Here is a 21,183-nt window from a genome sequence, read left to right as displayed (position 1 = left end):
GGAAAAGCCCCAGACTCACTGTGACTTCGATCCCGTCACCAGAAGCAATTAATTTGCAACGGATTTGCTCTGACAATGCAGGATCGCTAAAATAATGAAATCTGTCATCACGAAGGTGCCTGTGATATGTTTGCATTGCTTTTTGAACCAATGGGCTCCAGCCGAACGGACACTTTCAACCGGCCTTTCATCAGCATTGTTTGCTGTGGCGAGGGGACACCTGCTTTCCTCCAGGAATAAAACCTGCAAAAGGAGTCACTCACACTACAGGAAAGATGCCTGCAGCAGTTTAAGTTTGTGCCTTTGCCATGCTGGAGCTAGGGCTAACCAGCACTAAAACCTAGTTTGCTCCTAGTTAAGCCAACAGCAGCGGAAACAAGTGTTTTCCATAGGGGGTTAAACATTACGGTGAGCCTGACACGATTTCTAGGTCTTTGGATAAAGACCGAGCTCAGGAATTGGCCGGAGCCCGTCAAGACAAAATGACCTCGTATGATCTCTGATTTCTGTGTCCTGCTCTGCCCTTTCCCATTGAAAGTCATCAGCTCCTCAAAAAAACAAACAAAAAAACCCCACACCAAAAACAAAAAACAAAAAAGCCCCAAACCAAAAAAAACGTGCAATAAAGATTTCTCCTTAATAGAAAACCTGGAAGGAAAGCAGAAGGGCATCAGTCTCCACAGACCTGAGCAAACAGTGACGACCCAGTAGAATATTTAGTGCTACGGTCCTAGCTACTTCTTCGTCTGCTTTATTTTTTTTCTCTCTGATTGGGTAGGAATCACAGGATCAGGTCTCCGTTTCCAGCATATATTGGGACTCTCTATGGATAACCTGGATCCGCAGGCTGGAGAGCTTATCATGCATTTGGAGAGAAGGCAGAGGCAGCAGAAGGGATGTGCTGGTTCTTCATCCCATGTTAGTTCATTCTCCCAAAGAGCACAAGGTGTTGCCTGTTTCCTACCATCACCTGGGAATTTCACCCAGCTAATTCCCCTTTACTGGAGAACATGGTGATGCTGGAGATGCCTTTGATCCCCACTTTTCTCTCAGTAAATCAGTGCTTATGTGGTAAGTGAGCTCGGGCATTGCCCCGGGGTCAGCAGTGCTGTGTGTATGCTGGCATTCGGCCGGCCAGGCACTTCCATCACTGCCCATCACACCGTGCTTTCACACCTTGGCCTGGTGTTTTCAGGGATGATATATTAATTTTTTTTTTCAGATGGAGCTGACCCCATTCGTGGCTTCTCATCTGTTTGTCCTCGTGCTAATAATTAGAGCAGCGAGAGGCCGGGGGAGCGTGCCTGGCGAGCCCGCTGCCTGGGAAAGCAAAACTCTCCTGCCTCAGGGAGGGTTTCATCAGCCAAAGGAGAAATTGCCAAAAAAAAAAAAAAAAAGAAAAGAAGAGAAAAGAAAAGAAAAGAAGAAGGAAGAAAAAAGGCCAGCAGCCCATAGATGGGCTGTGTCTGTCATGTCACAAGGACAAAATGTCTCTCCACACAGTTCCCGTTAAAGGGAGGGAATTTAACATCTCCATTAGGAAGCAACTACAGAAAACTCATGGAGGGAAGGAATTACAGTGTGTTGGATCAACAATTTGATGTCTTATGCTAAAAAGAGCGGAGTTTAGAGGCTCTGACTCTACTCTCCTACATCACCATCATCAGGAGTCATTTACCTGGATTTAACAGGATGATGCAGTGGAACCAAGAGGGAAAATCTGTTCCCAGCTGAATTATTCAGAAAACTCCTTTTTTCTTTTTTCCATATAGGCTCATCTGTAAATGAATTTTGGGGTTAAAAAGCCCATCCAGCCTTTAGCCTGGCCTTGCATCAGTTCGCTCTTTTGCTTTATGATGTCCCTTGTTTCTTGCTGAGAAAATGGATGTGAAAACATTTGGTTGGTTGGTTACAGACCAGTGTTAAAAATCCCCAGATCAAACTTTCTCATCCAGAAAAAAGCCCATTTCAGGCATCTAGCTCATTTCTGGCAGCTCATGGGGTGAGTGTGGTGGGATGAACTCAACTCAGCTTTGGGGATGGGCTTGCAGGAAAGAAGATGCTCACTGCTTCAGACCTCTGCAGCTGGTGCCCACTGCTCCCATGCCTGCCTAAGCAGGTAGAGCAACCACTGGAAAAGGAAAACAAAGACAATTTATAGTCCCTTTTCTTTTTATAGTTCATAGCTCTGATGGCCACCGAGCCCAGAAATACAGTTTCCAAGGAGCCACCAGTGTGTTGGAGTGAACAGGACCTCATGGTCACAGCTTGCCTTGAACCAAGAGGGAATAGCTATTCCCATTCCTAAATGAACTGCTCAGCCAGAGTCCCCGTATTTTGCTGTGCTGAGACATGACTGGCTGTAAGATGGAAATATCCCTTTCCTCCACATGATCCAGCACAAAGCTTTTTAGCGGCATCATTGCAACCGTTTGTTTTTTTCTTTGGCGAAGCACAGCAACCTGTCCTTGAGGTTCCCTGCAGTCTTGGATGGTCAGGGTAGATCTACATCCCTCCAGCTACAGCAATTTCCATCAAAGATTTGAGGCTTTCTGGCTTGGAAGATGCCTGGGCAATTTTTATGCCATGGACAATCTTACTTGTGTTGCATATTTTAGGCACTGCAAAGGTATTCCTTGAGAGTTTACATTGCTGAAGGTTGGGGGGAAAAAAATTCTGTCTTGTGGTTAATGTACCTTGGGGCCTTTTTGGCTCATCAGTGCAATTTTTTTCTTCTTCTAGTTGTCATTAACCTGCCTATAGCTGGTTTTGTGATCTTGATTTAAAACCAATGAAGTCTCGAGTGGAAAGCCTGGGTTAATTTTCCTGGGAGCCCGTAGACTCTCTACTCAGGTTCCCAATAGCATATTATAATGCTGGGAATTAACTGGAGTACCTTTTCTTGTACCCGAGCAAGCAAAAGTCTGGACTGAACTTAACGTGTAATAAAACCAGAATGATACCTATGTGATCAAAGGCAGCACATACCTTGAACCAGCATGGTGAAATTATCTGCAAACCCTTTGAATGAAAGGAAATGACTCATATGCATCGAATAGAAAAAATAAATGTTGTTCTGGTGTTGGGTTATGGAAACAGAGGTAGGAGCAGCCCTTAGCTGGGCGGGTTTCTGTACCACAGAAATAGAAAACGTGCATTATTTCCAGGATAAAGCTGCACAGATTATTCTGCTGGTTACACAAGGTGAATGCTACCTGCGTTTGGAAGGAGATTTGGTGTTACTCTGGTGTCTGTCAAATCCAGCTCGCCTCTGGGACACTCTGGATTTACACCAGTGTACAAGAGAGCAGAGCTTGGCCATAAAAAGCCAAAGGGAAATGGCAAGAGGTGAGACGCACAGACACATTTTTCAGTTTACACTATGTTTTTTAAAACATTATTAGAGTTTTATAATTCTCTGAGAGCTTGGTGTCATGGCACAGACCAGATGATTTCATGGTCTTGTGTTAGGTTAAGGACAGTGTGCTATCTGTATTTTAGGCTAAATGCATCGCATGAAAGCAGCTGGAGATATCCTGCTAGAAACCCCCTTGCCATCCTGGTGGGGGGAGATAAAGACTGAAGGAAAAGAGATGTGCCAGAGATGCTCTGAGCCTGCCCCTCATTCCTGCCTCCGGGCTTGGACTTTGGCCATGAGTGCCGGACAGAAATAGATGGGGGTGTTAAAGGAGGTTTTGCCCCATGTTGAGGACAGTGATTTGCCATTCCCAGTGAGGCTTGTGCATATGCTGCCCCTCTTGGGAAAGCCTTCGTTCCCCCACATGTGACTACATCAGAGCACAGAGGTACGGCTCCTATGGAGAGCGCAAAACATTTCCTCCTCTGAAATCCTTACAAAGCCCAGGAGATAGCATGGAAACAGCAAGACACACACAGAGGAGAGCGACCTTGCCGAGCTGGGGGGAAGGAGGATATCAGTCCCTGCTGCTTTGGGGATCCAGGGCGATCAGCACTGGGGTGCCAGTGCCACTGCTGAGCACCTCCCTGGCTCATCGCTGCTGGGGTCCCTGGCCAGGGATGGCCAGGAAAGACCCTGGCTGCGCACTTGCCGCAGTGGCACAGTTTGGTCCAGCCTCCTCTGCGCGGGAGGGTACAGGAGACAGGAGGAGTGATCCAGTGCTTTTTAATCCATTGATAAAAAGAATGCAGGCTGAGGGGAACAGCACCGGGACACCGGGCTGCAGAGTGGGGCTGGGCTGCGTGGGCACAGCAAGGGGCTCTCCCTCCTTCCCTCCATCTCTCCTTCCCTCCTTCTGTCCTTCCTTCGATCCCTTCCTCCTGCCCTCCCTCATAGTTTCTCCTCTTTCCCTCCCTCCCTCCCTCCATCTGTCCCTCCCTCTGTCCCCCTCTTCATCCTTCCTTCCTTCAATCCATCTCTCCTTCCATCCTTCTGTCCTTCCCTCTATCCATCCTTCTATTCTTCCTTCAGTCTCTCCATCTCTCCCTCTGTCCCTCAGTCCCTCCATCCCTCCATTACTCCCTTCTTTCCTCCCTCCATCTTTCTAACCTCCTTCCCTCCATCCCTCCATCCTCCCTTCAGCCCTCCCATCCCTCCTGGGCCTTTTCAAACAGGCTCCCCCATTGAGAGGGGATTTCTCCACGCCAGGCCGATCAGGGGGATTAAAGAGCAATTAAACCCGATAAATTATCTGCCTGAAACATTTTTTCAAAGTGGCCACTGTGCTGGAGCAAAGTCCCTGTCGCTTCATTTCCCCTGTGAAGGGGGATCAGGGCAGATCAAACCCCGGCGACCTGCTGACCTCCACCTCCGCCTGGGCACGCCGGCAGCGAGGGACCCCGCGGCGGCACCGCGCTCCCCTTGCCACACCCCACAGCAAATGAAACCCAGGCTCTCCTCCTCTTTTGGCAGGGCTTTCGCCTTTAGAAAGCGTGAAGGATGTCTCCCAGGCTGAGGCAAGTGAAGCAGCAATGGGAGCAGCCTGCCTCCTTTAAGGCTAAACAAACAGCCTTTGCCTTCAAAGCTCCCAGAAATGGTTGTCCTAATTTCTCTCCGATTCGATATTCTGCGGCTGCTTTTGTGAAGGCTCCAGCTGCCTTTTGCCTCAAACGCTTTCTGGCTTCTGCTCGGTGGCAGCAGCCAGAGCAAGGGGCTTTAATGGCAATAATTTAACTGTCACTAGCTTAAATAAAAAACAAACCTACACGGGTCCTCAGGGATGCTCCAAAAACCACTGCAGTTTCTAACTGAGTGCTTTTAGCCAGTGTCCGGTCTTGGGCTGTTATACCGGCCCTTCCCCTCTGCTCCCTCGCTCAAGGGTCCATAAAATTCCTGGGTTTATTTTCAGGACTGTGCTATTGCTCAACTCAGCTGCCAGCTAGACCCAGGTCAGCTCAGCCCCAGTGCAGTTAATTACCCACTGCCTACCCTGAGCTACAACAGATCTCCAAGGGGTTCAGCCCCACGGAGCTATTCCAGATTTGGGGTGATGTAATGAGGAGATGGATCTGGCCCCCGAGATACAATGATTCATTTCAGTAGGGAGGTTGAACGATCGCACGCCTGGCCCTTGCACTTTGCTGGTTTTCTTTCCCACACCTTCAGTCCATTAATTAGAATAGGAAAAGATGCCAAAAAAAAAAATTTGATCATGCCTAAGTAAGTGCCTCGTATTAATGGATGCTAATGTCCCATGTTAATGCAATACAGCATCCGCCCAAAAGCTTATGAAAACAATACTGCTCTGTGCGGGAGCGCAATGCCGTGTACGGCCTTGTGAACCTGCAGGAAGAGCAGAGAGCAAGGACAAAAATAGTTTCTGATAGAATAATTAACTGAAAATAACTGTGAGGTCAATATCAGACTGCTAGGAATATGCTTTTAAAGATGCTAAATATGTCGGGGTGTTATATCGCTGCACAGCTGTACCCAGATTTCATGCCCTTGCTGAGGTCCCCAGTGTGCAAGTCCAGCTCTTGCCTCTCAAGTCCAGTTATTCAGAAAGCAGTTTGACCAAAACTGGGTCACTCAACTCTTCAGACAAGATCATCTTCTTCCTCTGGTCCTCCTGCTCCACCGACAGCCTTGGAGCTGTGGGTCAAAATACCCGAGTTTACAAACACAGAATCACCCCACAGAAAAGTTCTGCAAAGACAGTATCCAACTAAAGAAGATGATCCAGTGGTGTCCTCACTGTTTGAGCTGATGGACAGATAAAAAAATATCCTAAAATATTCACTTATTAAAAAAAAATCCAATTTGCTTTGCCCATGTTCCCATCTTTTTACTTTCCTTAGGTGGCCTAACAAATTACTTACCTGGCTGGAATATGCCTGCAAAGAGAAGACTGTAAGCAGATGTTAGGAAATATCTCCAGAAATTTGACCTGGTTCTGAGGGTTCCATCCACCTCCTCAGGGCAGATCAGTGCTAATGTGACCCATGTGTTATGCTCATGGCATAATTCAGCAAGGTTCCAGAGATGGAGCCTGCTCAGGAGAGACAACTCTGTTGCAGAAAATGGAAAAAGAAAGATAAAGTGATTCACCCAAAGACACAAAGAAGCCTGTTGTGAAATGGAGATTTCATCCCAGAATTATTCATCTCTCCCTTTTCTGGCAGAGGTGAAAAATGCAAGACATCCATGTCCTGGAAGGGTTTGGCAGCGTTAGCAAAATCACTTGAAAACAAGCTTTTTGCAGGAGTATTTGATACCAGAGAGGCCCAGGGCTTGCAGCATCGCTTCCCACCCAAGCCCATCCATTTCAGCTCATCCACTTCTTGCTCATCCCCTCCTCGCCAAGCAAGCCCCTCTGCCCAGGGGTGCCTCTCCCTTCCCCAACAGCCACCGCTCCAGTTAACATCACAACATCCTTGTGTGTAACAGTCTGGAAAACCCAACGCTTTCTTTCTCATTTCTATCACCTGCACCCACATTTCTTCTCTAATGGTTCTTCACCTTCATCTTCCTCCACTGGGAAGCTTGCGGAGGGCTCCTTCTCCCTCCATGCCCATGCTCCCAGGCAGAAGCTCGTTGGATAACCCAGCCATCATCACAGCACTCCTGCTATTGCGTATAATACTACTGCTGGGATTATTTCCCTCCTACTATAACTGATTCATTAAATTGATTTCACAAGGAACCGCTATTCCTGCTCACAGCACCGTCCGTAGCACGCTAGGAGTGTACGGCATTATTTACATTTGTGTTTGCCCACACCATAGCTGACTGTACCTCCATAAATATTTATAGAAGCAGTGTGTAGCTGAGATACCCAGGCAATTCTCTGCGAGTTGTGTGTGCCAGGCTTTATGGTCTATCCTGTGGTTTTATATAAAATCAGTGATGCAGAAAGGTAATGGGAAAGGGAAGGACAAGTTCCCAGCCCACACGAGCCACTGGTGTTTGCTGGAGTGGGGAGAGCCCACACCACTCAGAGGGGTCCTGTAGGACAGGACAATTTGCAGATGCTCCAAGACACATGTCCGATAAGTCAGGGCAGCTGTGACCCAGCCTCAGACAGGCGTAGGAGCCACCTCTGCACAAGTTAATGCAGCTCCGACGCCTGCAAATGAAAGGGTGAATGGATTTGCTATCCTCAAGCAGTTGTTGTGGCAGGCAGAGCACCGAGTGGCATCTCCAGCGCTCACAGCTGGGCATTCGCTACCCGTGTTGCAGGGGGATGTATACTGAATTACACTAATAAAACCCAAAACCAAAGTGGGTTAATGTCAGTAATTCCCTTGGACAATTTAAATGCACATATTTTAGGAGAGGAGCAGCCTCCCACACATCCCTTCTCATTCTATGCTTGCACATGCTCTCCAAATATAGAGGACAATGCAGGCACTGCACTTTGGAGAAGAAAGCGAGAATAGATTTGGGGACTGACAGCACCAAGCAGAACCTGCAAAACACTGGCTACGTGCTACTGAAATGTCACAGAGCCCTGGGACTGCGGGACAGGGTGGGAGAGGTGGGGTGTGAGCATCCTCTCCATACAGGCATGAAGGGACAAAGCGGTCTACTCAAGGTCATAGTAAGAATGCGGCCACCTCACTAACGTTTGCCTCAAACATCTCGTATCTTACCACGCAGCCCAAGCGGGAATGTCCCTGCATCCACGTCTTGGCGATGCTCAGGCCTCAGTGTGGGGTAACTGCACAGCATGGCTCTTGGAACCCTGCTCGGGTCAGACAGACATGGTCCCCTCTCCATCCTTGTTCCAGGAGGAAGCATGGCCAGCCCTGGCTCACCTTCCAAATGCCCTCTAGGAAATGTCCCCAGGGCTGCAGAGAAATGTCCCAGCTGCTCATCCGTGCTGGCAGCACCCCAGGAGGAAGGGAAGTACCACCGCTGGCACCTTCCCTTGCTGTGATGGGGATCACTTATTACCAGGGACCTCTGAGCACAGGAGATAGACAGTTCAGCACCCAAACCCCAGCTAGAGCAAAGAGAGATGCTTGCATCCCTCTTAGTGGTGGAAAAGATATTTTCCAGCCATGGGGAGACTGGGGCTGCATCTCCTCCTCGCTGCCCTGCAGAAACAGCCCCAGGCTCCTGTGTGGGGCAGGGCTGGGCACAGCCTCAGTTTGGGACTGGTGAGGGGAGTGGGCTGTGCCCAGAGGGCCAGGGGAACGGGAAAGGGGTCAGGCAGCAGAGGACATGCAGGGTGGATGCAGCTGCCTTTGTCAGCATTGATCCCAGCGCCCCAGGCTGCTGTTCATGCCTGAGACCAGGCAGGGTGCTGCCTTTGTAGGGAGGTGAAGGGAAGCGTCCCCGCATCCCTCACGCTGACTTGCCTTCGCCAGGGACTGTTACTCAGCAAAAAACGCAGCCGGCACGGATGGATGCAGAAGAGGGGAAGGGAGGGTTGGGGGCCATTGCTTGTGTGGTCCTGTTCCCTTCCGTCACTCGGCTCAGCTCCCCACAAACAGATCGCAGCAGCCAGTCTTGGGGAGGGGGCACAGTCTCCTTCCCCCAGCCCCAGCGGATAGAAAGGCTCCCCAAACCCATCACCCTCTGCATCCCACAGTCCCCCGTGTCCCACCACCCTCCTGAGCCCGAGCTCCGGAGGGGCTGCTTCCCCACTGTGTTGTTTCCTGCTGCATGGCAGAGGGGGTGTGAGGTTTGGGGGCTTGAAGCAAGGGATTTCACGTCTTTGCATCCATCCGCTCCCTTCTCTAAGAGCTGAAAGGTGCCTGTGTGGGACCAGGGGCAGCCCCAGGGCCCAGTGGCCTCCTCCAGCCCTGGCCCCCAGCATCGGCCCCTCTGCTCCCCCCCCCAGCAGCCCTTGTCCCAGTTTTGGGGAGGCTCCGACACTGCTTTCCCTGCGAGGTGGAAAGATCGCTCCTTTAATCTCACCCCTAACCCCGTGACCTTCCTCCGTTAAGGAGCTTTTCCCCTTCATGTCACTGCTTTTTAAAGCCTCCTTTACAAATAAAAGCAATTTCCTTTTGGAACTGTAACTATGACATGAGGAGATGCGCTTTTTTTTTTTTTTTTTACAATAAAGGGGTAAGAATGGGGGGCCGGCTGTCTTTTGGTGTTTGGTTTCGGTTGGATCTGTTTGTTTAGATACTTTACATAAGACAGTAAACACCAGGCGAGTTAAAAGCTTTAATTAAAAAAGGTGGTGAGCTGAGGAGTGTAGGAAAAGGGAAAAGAAAAAAAAGCAAAAAAAAAAAAGCCTTTCAATTTACACAGTGACTTAGCGAAGCAGCCCCGGACAGACAAGATAAATACATCCCGGGAATCCCAGAAACCTAGAGGACAAAGATAACGAATAAGACGATATCTACCTACGGAGCGCAACAGCTCAGTGCCGCGGTACCGTGCACTCCTGCAGCCCACCCAGCCCCGATACCCTGCGGATGGGCTGGAGCTAACCCTGGCCCCTTTTTGCCTCCTGTGAAATAACCCTACGAGGAGGGCAAGGGAGATCGCACCCTTTCCACTGCCGCCCCGCCACCTGGCTTTGAAGTTCCTGGGGGTTTTTATTATTCTCCCAGGCCTGCGTGCGGAACTGGCAGGTCCTCAATGGCCCCCGCCTTGTCATCCCGGCGGTATTGGAGCGATGCATTGGAGCAGAGCCGGGCTCTGATCGCTGGGCTGGCAAGGCACGCTGCCCGGGCACAGCCCCGCTCCCGGTGCGGACGGGAACATCGCAGGGGATGCCCCCGCTGGCAGGCAAGCCCCGCCCGCCGAGCCCCCCCGCCGCCGCCCGCAAGCAGCTGCCGGGCGTTAGGCGGGTGCGCTCCCCGCTGGCTGCGCGGCGGCGGCGGAGCCCGGCGGGAGGGACCGGCGGGGGCGGGGGGAGCGGCCCCGCGCTGCCGCTACCGGTACCGCTGCCGTCCTGTGCGCCCGCCCGGCCAGCGCTCGGGGCCCCGCCGCTTGCATGGGCAAATGGTGCTTTGCTATAGCCCGAGGGACGGGCGGGAGTGAGTGAGAGGAACTGAGGAAAAGGGGAAAGGGAAGAGGAAGGGGGAGGAAAAGAAAAGGGAAAGGGAAAGGAGGAAAGGAGGGAGAGGGAAGAAAGAAAGGAAGGAAAAAGAAAGTAAAAGAAAATGAAAGAGGGAAGGAAGGAAGGAAGGAAGGAAGGAAGGAAGGAAGGAAGGAAGGAAGGAAGGAAGGAAGGAAGGAAGGAAGGAAGGAAGGAAGGAAGGAAGGAAGGAAGGAAGGAAGGAAGGAAGGAAGGAAGGAAGGAAGGAAGGAAGGAAGGAAGGAAGGAAGGAAGGAAGGAAGTTGCCCACTCCGGGCCGCACCAGCCAGCCTCTCCACCGTTCCCCCGCAGCCGCCCCGCACAGAGCCGGTGCTGGGGGCGTGGGGCGGAGACAGCCCCCGCCGGCCCCCACGGCCCACCCGTCCCCCGCCGGAGTCTCGCTGCTCCCCGTCGTCTTCCAGGCTTTGCGGGCTGGAGTGGCCCGGCCAGGCCCGGCGGCGGGGCGCGGAGGGGCGCAGAGGGGCGCGGGGATTGTGTCGGGCTCCCAACCGCGGGTGGGTGAGGACGGGGAGAGCTGCAAGCGCCGGGGCAGGACGGGGTCGGAGCTGGTTTTTTTTCCCGACAAACTTTTCCGCAGAGCAGAGAGGCGAAGACGAGCATCCTCCCTGTCCCCTCTGCATCCAGCCGGAGTCCTGACTCCAGCGTACAGCACTCCTTTTTTTCTTTGCAGGGAAGCTCCCGCTGAGAATAGCAGGTTTTGTTTGTTGGTTGATTTTTGGGCGTGTTTTGTTTTGGTTTTGGTTGTTTGGTATTGGGGTTTTTTTTTGTTTTGGGTTTTTTTATCCTGGAAACACTGAGGAAATGAAGTGCATGTGAGCACTCAGCGTGTCCGGGCCGTGTTCCCTCCGCTGCGCGCAGCCCCTCGGCCCTGCCGAGTGCCCCAGGAGGGGGGGGGGCGGGGGGGGACGGGGACACCGTGGTTGGGGAGACACCCCGGGGAAATGCACATCCTTATCGGGAGGAGGGAAACGGTCCCACAACCCGGCCGAGCTCACTGTCAGCACTGCCCTCCCCCATCTCTTCTGCAGGGGGAGGTTGTCCTTGACCACCCCCCCGGGACACCATCCCCACGACGGGGCCGACCGGAGCCCCCTCCCCCCAGCCCCGACTTACGGGAAAGCCTCGGACCGAGCCGGTCCGGGAAGGAAAAGGGAAGGGGCAGAGAGCCCTGGTCCTGCCGGGGGTGAGCAGGGACACCCCCCACACACCAACCCTGCAGCCCTGCGGTCCGGGGTGAGCACGGTTGGGCTCCCGGTCCGCAACAGCTGGAAAATAGCCTTCGAGAAACCATAAAAGTTGATTATCCGGCGGGGAGCTAGAGTGGAAATTACCTAGTTAATTAGAGTGGTGGCTTTATTCTATCTGTGAGTAAATGCCGAAGTGTAAATCCAAGGGAGTTTAGGGGAATTAGCTGCCTATGTGGTAAGTGCAGGAGCAGCTCCCAGCATCCCGCCCCAGCCCTTGCTAATGCTGGGGTCGGTGTAGAGTTGCTGAACTTTACCGTCACGGCAGCTTCTGTTGTGTCTGTACGGATTAACTCCTCCGAGTCACGGGAGAAGCGGGGAAACGTTCCTCAGTCGCGATATATGCATGTGTGCACACTTGTGTAGGTGCCGTAGGTACTCCTGTATATAGTGTGTGTAAAACAGGGAGGGGGGATGCATCGTGTTGGGAAGATTAAATTAAAAAGATCTCGGAAAAGCATTTTTACACTTATTTGAAGCTTTTCTGGCTCCACAGCTCCAGGTGAGCAACTGAACGGCGAGCCCGGCGGTGGCCCCGGCGGATTTTCTCCGGGAGAGGCGCCGGGTGACCGCCGCAGCCCGGGGACGTGTGCCCTGCCCGGGACAGCAGCCGGAGCATCCCCCGGGGGCGACAGACGGGCCGGGCCGGGCTGAACCGGGCACGTCCCACCCAGCTGCAGAAATTGGGAGCCGGTTTTCTCCCTCTTTACAAAGCGTCTGTGGGTGTGACTCAAAGACACAGGCAGGAGGTTTCGCTTCCAGGTTTTGGGGTGGTATTTTTGTTCGTTTGTGTTTTTTAATTATTTCTTCGCACAGGCCAAAAAACTTTCCCGCAGGGGCTATGAGTTTCATCCCTGGACACACTTCGGGCGGGTGGGTTTGTAAGGCGACGGCTCGGTAGAACAAAGTCCAGGCACCCCAGGGAGAGAACGAGCACCCAGTGCCACCCAGTGTCCTGGCGAGGCCCTGAGTGACCGGACCAGGGCTCCGCCACAGAACCATTGGGGTTTCTTTTTTTTTCTTCTTTTCCCTTCCCTTCCCTTTCCTCTCCTCTCCTTTCTCATCTCTTCTTTCTTCATTTCCTCTTATCTTCTTTTTACTATTATTTTCTCTTCCCCTCTTTTCATTCTTTTCTTTTCTTTTTTCTTTTCTTGTCTTTTCTTTTCTTTTCTTTTCTTTTCTTTTCTATTTCTATTTCTATTTTCTTCCCTTTCCCTTTTCCCCTTACCCTTTTCCCCTTACCCTTTCTCCCCCTTTCTCCCCTCTTCTCTTCTCTTCTCTTCTCTTCTCTTCTCTTCTCTTTCCTTTCCTTTCCTTTTCTTTCTTTTCTTTTCCTTCTCTTCTCTTCTCTTCTCTTCTCTTCTCTTCTCTTCTCTTCTCTTCTCTTCTCTTCTCTTCTCTTCTCTCCTCTCCCCTCCTCTCCTCTCCCGTGCTCTCCTCTCCCCTCCTCTCCTCTCCCGTGCTCTCCTCTCCCCTCCTCTCCTCTCTTCCACCAACCAATATCATAAAATTGGGCTCTGGGCTGGCGTTTAAATTCTGGCTGGCCCTGCACCGAATTTTGGCGAAAGCCTTTTTCTTGTGATTAGTATTTGCTCGTTTTCGATTCGGGCCGTGAGAGCTGCCGAGCGGGAGGGGAAGACGTGCGCGCTGCCTTGCGGGGGGCAGGGGCAGGGCAAGGCCAGGGGCAGGGCAGGGGCAGGACAGGAAGAGGGCAGGGGCAGGACAGGAGGACAGGGCCAGGGGCAAGGGGAGGGCAGGGGCAGGGCAGGGCCAGGGGCAGGGCGAGGCAGGGGCCGGCTCTCACATCCCACCCGCGCACCCTCCCTCCCGTGGGAGGGTGGGGGGAGTTTTCCCCCCCGCCACTCCACGTTTAACAGTAGGCTGCTGTCCGAGTGAGGACTCTGACTTTCAACCTCATCCGTTCACCCCAGAGCATCCTCCGTGTTCCACGCCGGTGCCCGCGGTCGCTCCGCGGGGAGCCCCGTCCCGGGCTGGGCCGGGTGCGGCAGCTCTGCCCTCGCCGCAAGCCGGTCATAAAATTTGCATGATCCTGCAAGTGGAACCCACGCTTGCCAACCCGTCCTTTTACCCCCGTTGACGGGAAAGTCTTCTCCGCGTGAAGTGGCTGGGGTGCCGGGGTGGGAGCAGGGCTGCCGCAGGGGGCTTTGGTCCAGCCTGTCACGGGGGAGATCTGGGAAAATCTGAGTCTTTGGGGATGTTTTATTTTTTTGTTTGTCGGCGGTGCAGTGAAAACCCGGCGGCATTGGGGAAAATGCAGCCGTGATGGCTGAGCTCGCCGGCCGGCCGGCTGCGGGGAAAGCCTGGCTGGGGCTTGGCGAGGGTCTCTGCTGGTTTTCCCCTTCCCAAATTGATGCGGGACCCCGGGGAAGGCTGAACCCGCACCCGGCCGGGCAGCGCCTGGCACACAGCCTGCTGCACGGCCAGCATCGGCGGAGGGGAGGGAGAAGCAGCAACCTCTCCCCTCTCCATGTCCTCAGCCACCGGCTCCAAAGCGCTGCCAAAGCTGCCTAAAAAGGCTTCGCTCGGAAATAAAGTCGAGCCGGGTGTAAAGCAGGAGGGAAATGGGGGCGGCCGCGGGGGTGCGGCGGTGTGCCCAGGCTGTGCCCGGCGGGGCAGCGCCACTGCCAGACCTCCTCCGGCGGCGCGGGCAGGGACTGTCTGAAAATGGGGGGGAATAGATGAAAACCCGGCGAAATTTAGTGCATGCCAACGTTTTGCAGGCAGTCATCCCCGTGCTGGAAGGACAGGGGGGGTGCGGACCCTTCCTGGGCTTCCACCTCCCCTCTGGGCATTTTGGCTTCCCAACACCTCGGGGTTTGTTTTTTCCTAGTGTGGGGAAAAGCTGGAGGAAGGGTTTGCTCGGAGGAGCGGCACGAACGGCCCCGGCCCCGGAGCCTGCCCGCAGCCCGGCCCCGGCCGCGCAGCCGCCCGCTGCCCGCAGGCTGGCGGGGGTCGGCCTGCCGCTCCCTCCCTCCCCAATCCCGCTCTCCCGGGTTGCCATCCCGCTTTTAAACTTCTCCGTGCCAAAAGCACCGAAGCAAAAGCACCGCGCGTGGGGTCCGCAGGGGGATGCGCGGGGCTGTGCCCACACACTCGCGTGTTCGCGGGAGGGAAAATACATATTTTTTTAACGGGTGGCAGCGCCGAATGAACCTTGTTGAACCTCGTTGAAACTACGCGGGGAGCGTAGGGTAAAGAAATCTGGCTGGTGTGCCGAGAGGTGACTTTTGCAAGCACCAGGGCTGCGAATGGAGGCTGAAGCAAAGAAGCAAACGAAGCCAAACCCCCATTTTTAAACCACGTCTCCCGGTGACCCGCAGTGGATCCCGAGGAAAAGACCCCGCACGCCGCGATGCCGCTGGCGGGGCGCCCGCAGACCGGCGAAAAAACGTGCTGCTGGGGAATGTTTCTACAGAGATTGAACTCCCAGATAAAAATAACCTTGGGAGAAAAAAAATAGATCATTCAGATTTCCTCGGTTAGGTATCAGATCACCCCTTCACCCCCCGCCACCATCCCCCCGCTGTCTCTGCATACCTGAGGTGCTGGATTATTGTCAGAGGACAGGCAGATGCAGTAATTGTTTTGTACAGCTTTGTTTATCTCCTGCTTTGGAGTTTATCTCAGGAATTCTCCTCCCTGTCCTATGCAGGGTATAAATATCCCCGCGAAGGAGCGGGATAACGAATGGAAACGTTACCGTGGTGTCGGCAGCCAGCTCCTACCCGGCAGAGCGGGCAGGTAACGGGGGGCTCAAGGAGGTTTGAAGTTTTTATCGGTAACTTGGTCCGCCCGGGAGCGAAATATTTGAAGTGCAGCACCTTGAACACGTTTAATTATGGGGTAGTAGCAAAGCGAGAGCTTCCAAGTAATTAGAAAATACTTCTTGGGAGACAGGCTAATCGCTTTTCATGGGGCGCTTGAAGAAATTAACCTCTAGGTGCTTGTTTGAGCAAAACAACTTTGGATCAGCTAGCGCTGGTCTTGCTGATGGACCCGACCCGCTGCGAAATATAAAGGAAAAGGGGAAATACATTTAAAATAAAATAAAAATTAAAGATCTTAAAAGGAAAGAACAAGGAAAAGAAAATGGAAAAGAGGAAGAGGAGAGGAAGGGCTCGCTGTCCCCTTCCCTTTGAGACGGGGAGTGGTCCATACCACCCGCAGGGAAGCCTTCTCCAAATAAAAATGTCACTTAGCGGGGAAAGCCGGGGGTCGGGGCATCGCGGCCACCGGAGCCGAGTCGCCCCCGGCCCGGTCCTGCCCGGCCCTTCCCGGGGCCGCGCAGCCCCTCGCCGTGCGCCCCGTCGGGGCGGTGACACCCGCCGGGTCCCGGGGAGTGACAACGGGTCGGCTGCGGGGCAAGGACCCCACGCCCGCCTCCTCGCCCCCCTTTTGCGACCCCCGCGGAGAATCCGTGCCCCCAAACTGGCTCAGCCCCCCCATCCCCTCGGCCATCCAGCCGCACTTTGCTCCCTAATTTTGTTCCGCGGGATTTCTCCCTAAAGACAAAAGGCAGAGGGGCAGCTTTCCCGTCCCAAAGAAGCAGGGAATTTTTCGGGGGTCCGAAGGGTGATGGGCAGGCGTTTTGTGGGGGAGCGCGGCGCCGCGCTGCCGTTTCGGGAGCAGGCAGGGGAGATCAAAGGTTCCTGTCCGGCTGCGGGAAGGACGAGTCAATTACCGCCGCCGCGGAGGCTGAACCGCGCCGTGGGGAGGGGACGCGTCGCGCGCCCCTCCCCCCCCCCCGCCCCGGGCAGCCCGCAGGCACCGGGCCGGGCCCCGTTCCGCCCCCCCGACCCCCTTTGTATCACCGCCGCTCGCTTAATATTATTTATGCATTTCTGCAAGGAATTGTGGGATGCCGCCCCCCCCCCCCGGTAAACAACGGGGCAATTAACCCCCCAGTAATCCAGCGATGGGGGGTGGGGGGTGGCGGGGGGGGGAGCGGTGCGCGTCCCGCGGCGGGGCACCCCCCCATCCACTCCCCCACGCGCATCCCCGCGGCGGCCGGGCCCGGCTGGGGGGGGGAGGGGCGTGGGTGCTGTCACTTACCGGAGCTCCCCGCACCACGTGTGCGCATGCCCGCTTTATCATTGGCCCGAGGCACGTGTCGAAGTGCCCAGGCCGGCGACGTCACCGGCGGGGGCCCCGTTAAAACCTAAAGGACAACAATCCGGAGTGGAAGTGTCCGGGCGCGGCGGTGGCGGCGGCCGCCGGGGCGTAGCGCAGCGCAGCGCGGCGCGGCGCAGGGCGGGCGGCAGGGCGGGACGCCCCCCCACCCGCGGCGGCCCCCGCATGTGCGGGCGCGGGGCGGCGTGGGGCGGCGCGGGGCGAGGCGCTACCGGCCGGAGCCCCGCGGGGCGCCCCTCACCGCCCTGCCCTCCGCGGGACACCGGCTGCTGAGAGCCCGCCTCCACCCCCCGCCCCGGCACCGGCTTTTATTTTTCTTTACTCCCCCCCCCCCCTTTCCACTCACCCAATTATTATTTTTTAGTAGTAGTAGTATTAATTTTTTTTTTCTCCGCGGGGGCGGCGGATGAGGCTCGGCGGCGGCGGCGGTGGCCGGGGGAGAAGGCGGCAGCGCGCCGCGGGACCGAGCGGCTGAGCGGCGGCAGGAGGCGGCGAGCTGCGGCGGGAGGACCGGAGCCCGTGTGTTTTTATTTTTGGCAAAGTTGGAACTCGTGAAGGCTCGGCTGCTGGCTTTGGGGTCTCCCTGGTTTTGTTTCTTTTTTTTTGTTGTTGTTGTTAATTACTATTAATTTTTTTTTTTTGCAAACTCTGGATTTTGAATGCCGGGCGCGGCCAGGAGAAACGCAAGCAAATAGACACCTGTGCGTGTGTGTATATATATATAAAAATATATATATTAAAAAAAATTAAAATAACGAACAACCGACTGCAACAGCAACAACAAAAAGCGCTAGGCAGCCGCCCGGCCGGCGGCGGGGCGGGCAGCGGAGCCGTCGGCGGGGCCGGCCGCGCAGCATGGAGGAGGGCGGCCGGAGCCCCCGGGAGGAGGCGGCCGAGCCGCAGGAGTCCGGCGGCGACGCGGAGCCCGGCGGCGGCGGCGGGCGGCGGGGGCTGCTGCTTCCCCCCGGTGACCCCCCGCACCCCCACCCGCACCCGCACCGCATCACCAACTTCTTCATCGACAACATCCTGCGGCCCGAGTTCGGGCGGAGGAAGGAGGCGGGCGGCCCCGGCGGAGAGCCCCGGCGGCCCGGCGCGGAGAGCCGCCGTAGCCCCGCCGCGGCGCCGGCCCCCGGGGCTCCGCTACCCGGCGGCGGGGCGGGCTCGCCGGGCCGGGGGGAGGGCGGCCCAGCCGGGCTGGCCCTGCACGGCGCCGCCAAGAAGGGGGGGGACCCCGCGGCGCTGGAGGCGGCCCTGAAAGCGCGGGGGTTGAGCGGCGGCGACCTGTCGGTGAGCTCGGACTCGGATAGCTCCCAGGCCAGCTCCAACGCCGGGAACCAGCCCATGCTCTGGCCCGCCTGGGTTTACTGCACGCGGTACTCGGACCGGCCCTCCTCAGGTAAGAGCTGCCCCCCCGGGCCGCCCCGCTCCCCGCCGCCGCATCCCCCTCCCCGAACTCCCCGGCTCCCCTCCACCCGCCCGCGGGGCCAGGAGGGCGGCAGGGAAAAGACCCCGCTCCCCCCCTGCCCGCTCCTTCTTCTTCTTTCTTTTTCTTTTTTCCTTTTTTTTTTTCCCTGTGGGGTGGTGTCTTAAAATCGCCCGAAAATGTCGAGACATGAAGGGGTGGCTGAGGATGCGCGGAGCCGGAGGGACGAGGGGGGAGCGGGGGATCTCTCCCTCCCCGCCGCCGCGGAGGAGCTGGGGCCGCCCGGGCTCGGGGCATTTCCTACCGACTGCCGGGTTTTATCAAAGAGGGAGGAAAAAAAAAAAAATCTGTCTTTGGGCTCCCCGCTCATCCTCCCGGCGAGCTGCCCTTCTCCTTGCCAGGAAAATACTCCCGCGCTGTGTTTTGAGGAGGGGAGGATGGATTTCCACAGGCCTCACCTTGCTTTTATTATTTTTTTTCCTAGCAAAAAACAATCCGCGATCGTTTATTTCTCTAAAAGAGGCCTCGGGCGGCCGCCGTTTCGTTTCTTTCTTTTAATTTACCCCCATGTGCTGCAGGTCAGCTCTGTAGGGGCCGGGGGACATTTCCGAGAACCGGGGAACTTCTTTGGCAGGGTCCGTCTCTTGGCAAGGGCTTGGACAGAACGTCCTGAAATTATGATTAAAACCTTGAAAAAAAAATAAAAAATCTGGGGGTAAAATGTCCTTCTGCTACCGCGGGGAGAGTAGGGCTGGCCCCGGCAGATTGGTAAAACCTTTATTAAAAAGAAGTAGAAACCATTGGGGGAAGGCATAGGAAGCACCACGCAGGAGATCTGCTCCCAGGGAAAAAAAAAGAAAAAAAGAAAAAAAGAAAAGAAAATACGGGTTTTTCTCTTACAAAAGCAGCAAGCTAGAATTTTCACCCGGAAAGCCGACCAGATGAAGGAGGGATTGTAGGACGAGTTGAAAATTAGTTCGTAATGTCTGAAAACAAACTCTTACTCAGAGGTAATATTCAGGGCTGAATTGGAATTTACTCCATTGTTCTCCAGTGCTCGCCTTTGTTAATATTTAATTAACATACATCCTCACAATGGCTCGGCCCGGGCAGAAAAGGCTCCTTGTGCTGCCGAGAATAATATTCCCGAGAATAATCCCGGCGATTCGGATCGGGCCGTGCAGCGCCATATGGGCACTGCAGCAAAGCGGCGGATTTCTTCTCGCAATGTAAACAGGCGGCTGATTTCCTTTTTTTTTTTTTTTTATCGCGACCCACCAAGAAAGAAAAAATAAAAAAAAGAAAGTAAAGAGGTTTCCTTAAAAAAAAAAATGTTTCCTTAAAAAAAAATCTACTCAGGGAATAAAATTTAGCTCCGTGCCGATGCCTCTGGTGCGGGCTTTCCCTGCCGGGGCATCCCGGGGTGAAAAGTGTTGGGAAATGCGTTGCTGGTGGGGTGGAAGGGGACGCGGAGGGAGCGGCGCGGAGGCCGGGCAGCGAGCGGGGGCTGCGGGGGCGCCGGGGGGGTCTGCGGCTCCCGTTCTGCCAGCTCCCGAGCATCCCCTGGCAGCGGAGGCACAAAGCGGGGTTTATTTTTCTTAGAGTGGGGAGGGGGGGAGGCTGCGAGGTGTCGGAGCGTGGGACGCGGGCAGGAGCGTGGGTGCCTCCCCCACGCGGGACCGCGCCTGGCGTGGGGCCGCCCGCAGCGGAGCGTGGCGGTGTCGGTGCTTCTCCTCTCTCCCGGCCGTAGGTCCCCGCTCCCGTAAACCAAAGAAGAAGAACCCCAACAAGGAGGACAAGCGGCCGCGCACCGCCTTCACCGCCGAGCAGCTGCAGAGACTCAAGGCCGAGTTCCAGACGAACCGGTACCTGACGGAGCAGCGGCGGCAAAGCCTGGCCCAAGAGCTCGGGCTTAACGAGTCCCAGATTAAAATCTGGTTCCAGAATAAACGAGCCAAGATCAAGAAGGCGACGGGCAGCAAGAACTCCCTGGCAGTGCACCTCATGGCCCAGGGGCTCTACAACCACTCCACCACGGCGAAAGACGGCAAGTCGGACAGTGAATAGCCAAGGGCGGGGGGGGGGGGGGGGAAGACGAGAGAGGGAGGGGGGAGGCAGGGGAGGGGGGGGCCGTTTGCAGTCAAAGTTTATACAATGCAATAATTTAATTAAAAAAAAATAAAAAGAAACATAAGGGCCAGTGTATAAAGATTATACCAGCATTAATAGTGAAAATATTGTGTATTAGATATAATTCTGCAATATTCTATGTATATATAATTTACAGGTAAGGTGGTGTAAAAATCCAAGATATCTGATTATAAAATATTTTTTTGATTTTTTTTTGTTTTGGTTTCGGGGGTTTGGGCTGGTTGGGTTTTTTTTTTTCGGTTGTATGGAAATTTTAGACGCTATCTTTATGATTTTTTTTAATGCTTAAGTTACATTTTTATAGACTTAAGCGCTGTTTTAATGGACATTGGACGCTGTTTTTTGAAATTCAAAAAAAAAAGAATTAAAACCAACTTTTGCTGAAGTCCAAAGATTTTTATTGCTGCATTTCACACGACTGTGAACCGAATAAATAGTTCTCCTATTTGTTCTATGAGTTTTACCTTTTTTTCCCCCCACCCCTCCCCTTTTTCTTGTCTTTTTTATTTCTTTTTTCTTTTTTCTGTTTTTGTTTTTTTCTTTTTTTCTTTTTTCTTTTCTTTTTTTTTTTTTTTTTTGTGGGAGGGGATGCGTGCATCTGGGGCTGGGGATAGAAATGGAGAATTTAATTTAAAAAGAAAAAAAAATATATAAGGAACGATAGGGAAAGTGCTGGCTTGAAAAATGCCCGGGGTCTTTTCCTAAGTCCCTACTCCCTCATCCCCTCCAC

At 54.4% G+C, this 21,183-nt stretch overlaps 1 protein-coding gene across 1 annotated transcript; it reads left to right on the top strand.

The window, feature by feature from the left end:
- The first annotated feature begins 17,683 nt into the window (after positions 1-17,683).
- Positions 17,684-20,369, top strand: EN2 (engrailed homeobox 2). Its single transcript, XM_054817354.1, has 2 exons — positions 17,684-18,275; positions 20,053-20,369. Exons 1-2 carry the CDS (start codon positions 17,732-17,734, stop codon positions 20,367-20,369), a joined length of 861 nt encoding a protein of 286 aa, XP_054673329.1. The 5' UTR covers positions 17,684-17,731.
- The last annotated feature ends 814 nt before the right edge of the window (positions 20,370-21,183 follow it).

The sequence above is a fragment of the Grus americana genome, chromosome 2 (genome assembly GCF_028858705.1).
Source record: "Grus americana isolate bGruAme1 chromosome 2, bGruAme1.mat, whole genome shotgun sequence".
In the NCBI taxonomy this organism is placed as follows: Eukaryota; Metazoa; Chordata; class Aves; order Gruiformes; family Gruidae; genus Grus; species Grus americana.
Note: the sequence above shows the minus strand (reverse complement) of the source record. Positions and strands in the feature narration are given on the sequence as shown.

What these genes read in the sequence shown, in the direction of transcription:
- EN2 (XM_054817354.1), top strand. Translation starts at nt 17,732, where the DNA reads ATGGAGGAGGGCGGCCGGAGCCCCCGGGAGGAGGCGGCCGAGCCGCAG. An exon ending in CTCGGACCGGCCCTCCTCAG is followed by an intron (nt 18,276 to 20,052) that starts GTAAGAGCTGCC and finishes TCCCGGCCGTAG; the next exon opens with GTCCCCGCTCCCGTAAACCA.